The sequence below is a fragment of the Lipotes vexillifer genome, unplaced genomic scaffold (assembly GCF_000442215.2).
Source record: "Lipotes vexillifer unplaced genomic scaffold, Lipotes_vexillifer_v1.1 scaffold1117, whole genome shotgun sequence".
Lineage (NCBI taxonomy): Eukaryota > Metazoa > Chordata > Mammalia > Artiodactyla > Lipotidae > Lipotes > Lipotes vexillifer.
In genome coordinates, this window is record NW_006778824.1 from 1,120,647 (window position 1) to 1,126,714 (window position 6,068).

Genomic DNA, 6,068 nt, shown 5'->3' on the forward strand with positions numbered 1-6,068 from the left:
GGGAAAGAGCTGGGAGTGCGGTGGCCGGAGGGGGCAGGGAGGCACACCGCCCGGGGGTTACAGGCAAATGCCGTGCCTTCCTGCAGCGCGCCCGCACATGGGCCCTCTGCTTCCCACGGCTCTGGTCGGAACCCAGGGCCCCGCCCTGCAGGCCGCTCACAGCTCCAGCCTGGAGCCGCGGGTGGCTCCGCCTAGGCCAGCCCGGCCCTGCAGCATCTCTGTCCTCACGGCCGGTCTGATGCCTCAACACCAGCAGGCACAGGTGACATAACCACGACGGCGCCTGCTCAGCCCGGGGGGCCACGAATGACAAGCAGGACCAAGGGCCTGAAATCGCAACTCGCAACTCAGACTAAAAGGTGGACCACTGTTGGGATTTTCCTCCCACGTCGCAGTTCAGTAAACCACACCAGGCCGGGATTTTGCAACATCTAAATGTCACTTGTGGAGTAGCCCAGGGTCCCCAGAGCAGCCTTTCCCGGTGGCAGCAGTGGCAGCGCTCACTGTGTGCCAGACACAGCAAAGCAACGACGTGCACCCGCTTGTTCCATCCTCCGCCCTCTTCCTCTTGCCTGACAGATCAGGGAGGTGAGACGCGTCTAAAAGAGAGTTGCGTTGCCTGAAGTCACAGCCAGGATGCGGTGCAGCCGGGGCTGGACTGGGTCTGTTAGGCCAGGTCTAACCTAGCGGATGTGTCTGTGCTCGGGACTGCGGAGTTGATGGCGCTCAAGGCCACGGGAGGAGGGCTGCACGCTGGTGCCTCTTCCTGGCCCCTGCGCTGGCCACGAGCAAGTTCGCGGTGGGCAAGCGAATTCACCTCACAAGCTGTTAACTGGGGCTTCTCTGCCCAGCTCAGGGGGTTGTACGAGGAGAGCACGGAGCTGAAACTCATCAGGACGGCGCTCGTGCCTGGCACAGGGTCGGCACTAAAGAAACGGTACCTCTGGGGCTTGTTGATAGGGTGATGGTATTTTTCATCATCCTTTTCCTAAAACACAGCCTCCGTCTTTAGCTCTTTTGACATGGGCAGGGTGTTTCTGCAAACAAAGCCTCAGAGGGTGTGAGGTTCAGGGGCAAATGTGTCTGACATTTCAGGCAACACGACCCCTGCACTTGGGTTTTCCAAACCTGGTCCTTAGCCAGCTGCTAGCTTCCCGGGAAATAACAAATTACTGGGCGCACACCCCTGTGCTCCCGTGGAAATCCCAGGCGCGCTCCAGAGCTGGCCAAGGCAGCACGACTCAGGATGAGGGACAGGGTTAGACAGGCACTCAAGGATTTCTTAAAATGAGATGTAATAAAGGGAAGGAGGCCTGAGAAAAACACCATCTTCCTGCGACATGCAAACCTGCCAGAGGACCACGGTCTGGGACGGATGCTCCCCACAGTAGACACTCACATATCATGGTGGTCCCTCCTGCCAGGGCGGCCTTGGTCCCCTGGCAGAAGTCATCGGCCGGGGTCATGCCTAGGACGGGCATCTGCAGCCTTGTGTGGACGTCCACTCCGCCCGGCAGGACCATCAGGCCGTGAGCGTCAATAGTTCTCATGCCCCCAGGGATAATGAGGTTTTCTCCAATTTGTCTGAAAGCAACAGAGATTTCGCTGGTTAGGAAGAGCCCTGAGCAAACGTGAACGAGCTCCTGGCAACGCTGCAGAGCCGGGACTCTTGCCCTCGGGCTCTCGTCCCTGAGGAAAAAGGCGATACAGCCAAGACTTGACCAGCCCACACTCTGGGGCTCAGGACCGTCAACACAGAGGATCCAACCCTGTGCTGGTTGCTTAGGTGTCCACTCGCTGCTTATTGACCAGAGGCTGGAGCTGCTCTCCTGTTTTGTTTCGTTCCTGCCGCGTGGCATGTGGGGACTCAGTTCCCGACCAGGGATCGAACCCGCACCCCCTGCATTGGGAGCGTGGAGTCTTAACCACTGGACTGCCAGGGAAGTCCCTGGAGCTGCTTGACAGGCACAAGCAGACAAGCTAATAGGTGTGGTCAATCAGCATTTATTAAACACCTACTTTGAGCCCCACACCGTACTGAAGCTGTGTTAACAAAGAAACGAGGAAGCCATCGTCCCGCTCTCTGAGGCTTCACTGAAGGCTCGGGTTGGGCAAAAGCTATTTCCAGGGAATGAGCTTTTGGGAAAGAAAGAACCATATTCACATGAGCTCGCCCAAAAGTAAACTTCTGGAGAGTGTGTGATCAACGTGTGACCATGAAGATATCTGAGGTAGAAACTCACTTTATCAAACCGTCCTCCACATACAGGTCAGCGTAAAAGGACTGGTCATCATTCACGATCCTCCCGCCTCTGATCAGAAGGCGGTCACTCTATCAGAAACAAAGAAATGGGTAAGTTTCCTCCAAACTAAGTGACTCAACAGTATCTTGAACACAAGCTTTTACCCTGGAATTATGATGGAAACATTCAGGCACAATTTGTGTGCATGAAATCCAGCACAAAGCCTGTATGGTTTATCCCCCCCACACACACAGGGAGGGCAGAGGGTGCCCCGAGACGGTGGCCCTTGGGGGCAGCTGCCTACGGGCCCCGCACACGACCTGCAAACAGGTCAGGCAGTCTGGCCTCGCCAAAGGCACAGGGTATACGACCAGCTAGCTCCCCGCTTCACCACGGCAAAGCCGAGGCGATGAGAACAGCAGTGCAGTGAACCACGCGTACATCTTCACACCCGTTGCCTGATTTGTAAAGCCCTGGCCGAGGACGGAGGTGGACCACATCTCACACGCCCCTGCTGGCCTGGAAGTTCTGCCCTTCGCATCCACCCACAGAGGCGGCTCCGGCTGACAGCTGGGGAGGGCTCCTTCCAGAATCTCTGTGCCCTGAGGCAGTGCCAGCAGGCAGGGGCCCTACCCCTGGGGAGGGAGACAGACATCACACACGCGGCCGTCACAGATGGTGACAGACGCAAGAGCACAAAGCGGGTGACGTGACAGCGTGATGGGAGACAGGCCTGGCTGCCTCAGGGACCTAGAAGGGCCTGTCAGAGGAGCTAAAACTGGAGGTGACTCAAGCTCAGGCCAGGGCACAGCCCATGCAAAGGCCCTGAGGCAGGAAAGAGTCTGGTTGATGCAGGAGAGGAAACGAGGCGGGGTGGGGGGGGGGGGGGAATGGGAGGGGGGTAGGAGTGGGGCATGCTGGACTTGGGAAATCAGTGGGCCGCCACCTGGGAGGCCTTAAGCTGGGGTTTAAATGATCATACAGAGTTCACATTAGCCTGTTGTAGAGAGCAGCCCGTGGTGTTCAAGGATGGAAACAGGGTCATCACTGGAGTGGGGCCTGATGTGGTCTGAGTGAGATGTGGGGCCCCGGGCCGGCATTATGGGGCGGATCAGAGACGGACTCCAGAGAGGCTGGGAGTTGGGGAGCAGGGGCTGCTGATGCAGAGGCCATGGGGGTGCAGGGCCTGGAGGACAGCGGGGGGCCTGCCAGTTCTGGTGCCACCTGCGGGTGACCCAAGGGGGTGAACAAAGTGGCAGCAAGTTCGGCCAGCTCTTCGGGGCACCCCGCAGCACGGAGCTGCGCAGCCATAAGCCCACTTCTGATGGTCAGGAAGGAGGGAGTGAGGCAAAGGGGAGTCAGTAATGGAGCCGCGCATGATGTCAAGGGTGATGGTCTGACCTCAGTGGAGAAAAGCGGAGAGAGACACAAAGCAGGAGCAAAGAGCTGAGAGCAGAACGACGCAGGCGAGAACCCAGCCCTGCAGCACTTTCCCTCCGTGAACGTGCTGGAGCCTCCCACTCTCTGGGACTTGACAAGGCCAGAGTGACAGCTGTTTCACAGGGGGTCTGGGACCTGGCCCGGGGCTCAGGGGTGCCCACCCAGAGGCCAGGCTAGGGCTCCAGGCCGGGGACTCTGGCCCTTCACACACCATCAGCCTGACACCACGAGAACTGACGTGTGTGGCGCACCCAGCAGAACACTCTTAAGGACCTCCTAGAGGATAAATAATTCATCGCTTATGAGCCTTATCACATCATTCTCTATTCTTATTAACATCTAACAGTTTGGGCCGAATTCTCAGACTTCTATTGACTAAAGGTAAAACCACCACCGCACTGTCTACAAAAGGGTGGCCAACTGTGCCACAAGCCAAACATGGCCCTCGACCTGTCCCTGTGCAGCCCCGAGCTGAGCATGGTTTGCATCTTTTGCTGGTTGAAAGACATCATAAAAGACTTTCAAGACTCATAAAAGTTACATGAGATTCACGCTTCAATGTCCAAGCTCAGCTTTTACTGGAGCAGTCACACCCAGGACCGCTCTCTTGCAGGGCTGAGTAGCTGCACCAGAAACAGTGTGGCCCTCGAAGCTGAAAATACCTACTGTGTGACCTACTGCCAACCCCTGGTCTACCACATGGCCCGGCCCCAGCTGCCTGGGCCTCTCCCTTCTGGGTTCTGCAGAGGCTCACTGCCCGGTCCCCTGGGCCCTAGACCCAGCCCTGACAGGTCACATCACAAGGACCCACCTTGCCCACCTTCTGAGCCAGTGTTCAGACCCTCCTGCCTCCCCCTGCAGTGCCCCGACTCCAACAGCCCCAATTCCAGCCCCAGTGGACCAGCGCGTTCTCAGAGACGCCCAAGAAGAGGAGGCGGAAGGCTTTGGGCAGGAAGAGACTGTGGCCTGGGTGCCCTGCTCAATCCCCCACCCTCCAATGCTCAGACGTCTGGACTCCGATTCTGGGAGCCTTCCTGGGTTTGGAACCAAGGGGGAAATGCAGCAGGATGAGGTGCCATGCTCCTCAGGATGAGGGCAGAAGTTCCCCTAAACCAGCCACTTGAGTCTGAGCTGCCCAGAGACGGGATCAGCCCCCTCCCTGCCCTGGCTGGCCCCCTGCCTGCATCAGGTCTGACCCTCTCCTGTATGCGAGGGGTGGGGCAGGCTTCATCCTCCCTGAGTATCTCAGGAAGTGAACTGGCCACTCCCTGGGCCATCCCACCGCCTCCCGCTGGATCTGAATCCGCGGGTTCCCAGGCACAGTCCAGCTGGCGCCCAGGCGCCCGCCTCCCTCCCTCCCTCCCTCCCGCTGGGCTCCTGGCCGCATGGAGAGGGCGGCCTTGTTTCCTGGCAGCGCGGGGTGGACAGGGGGACCTCCCGCAGCAGTGCGTGTGCTGTTAGAGGGTCGCCTCCCCGGACCTGAGCTGCCTGATGCCCCCACAGTGACTAGCGAGCCACCTTCTCTCTCCCCCCCCCCCGGCCCGCCACCCCGGGGGCTCCGAACCCCGGCTCCATGGAGGGGTTCGGGTAGCCAAGGGCTCCGGGCCGGGTTGAGTTGCTTTGTCTCGGACAAAGAGCTCCTGGTGGTGCGGCGGCAGCGTGGGCGCGGGGTGGAGGGGCGCAGGGCGGGGATGGCATCTCTGTGCCCCGAGGCCGGAGGCCGGACCGGGGGTGTCAACAAAGGGCCGCGCCGACGGCCCACTCCGAATCGGAGCTCCCAGAGAGGCCCGGACGCACGGGGGCGGGGTGTGGGGGGAGGAGGCAGGTGCATCTGCGCTTGGGGAGCAGGCCTCCCCCCCGGCCCCAGCCCTCCCCCCGGCCCCAGCCCTCGCCGGGAGCAGAGGAGGGCCTGGGCCTATGCGCCGGCTCCATAAAGGGGTTCCGGCGCGGCGCTCGCGGGGACCCCGGGCTGCGCGGGAAGGAGCGCGCCGGCACAGGGGCAAGCGCGGGGGCTGGACACGGAGGGAGGGGGGCCCGGCGCAGGGCCGGGAGCGTCTTCCCCGGGGCCTGGAGGCCAGGTCCCGCCCGGGGCAGTGGGCCGGAGGCGCGGAGCGGGCCCCGGGAGCGGAGCTCACCGTGATCCGGGGGATGCTCTTCTTGCCCTGGAAGGACATCCTGCTCCTCCGGCTGCGCCGCCGTCTCCTTTGGCCGGCGCGGCCCGGTTCGCGCGTTGCGATCCTGGGGGTCCCCGGCGGCGGACGCACGAGCTAGGCCTCGACGTGGGGGCGCACAGAGCCCAGGCGTGCGCGTGGGGGCGCCGGGCGTCCAAGTGGGAGCGCGCTGGGCCGCGCGGCTCCGTTGCCGGCCCCGCCCCCGGCCCGGCCC

General features: G+C 61.4%; 1 protein-coding gene across 1 annotated transcript in view; it reads right to left on the reverse strand.

The window, feature by feature from the left end:
- DPYSL4 (dihydropyrimidinase like 4) overlaps positions 1–5,981 on the reverse strand; it is a 15,922-nt gene extending 9,941 nt beyond the window's left edge. Inside the window, exons 1-3 of the mRNA XM_007451999.1 lie at positions 5,819–5,981; positions 2,244–2,332; positions 1,400–1,584 (exon numbers count right to left, since the gene is read on the reverse strand). Coding sequence (XP_007452061.1) covers positions 1,400–1,584; positions 2,244–2,332; positions 5,819–5,857 — 313 coding nt within the window. The 5' untranslated portion in view covers positions 5,858–5,981. The remainder of the gene's footprint in view (positions 1–1,399; positions 1,585–2,243; positions 2,333–5,818) is intronic.
- Between the last annotated feature and the right edge of the window lie 87 nt (positions 5,982–6,068).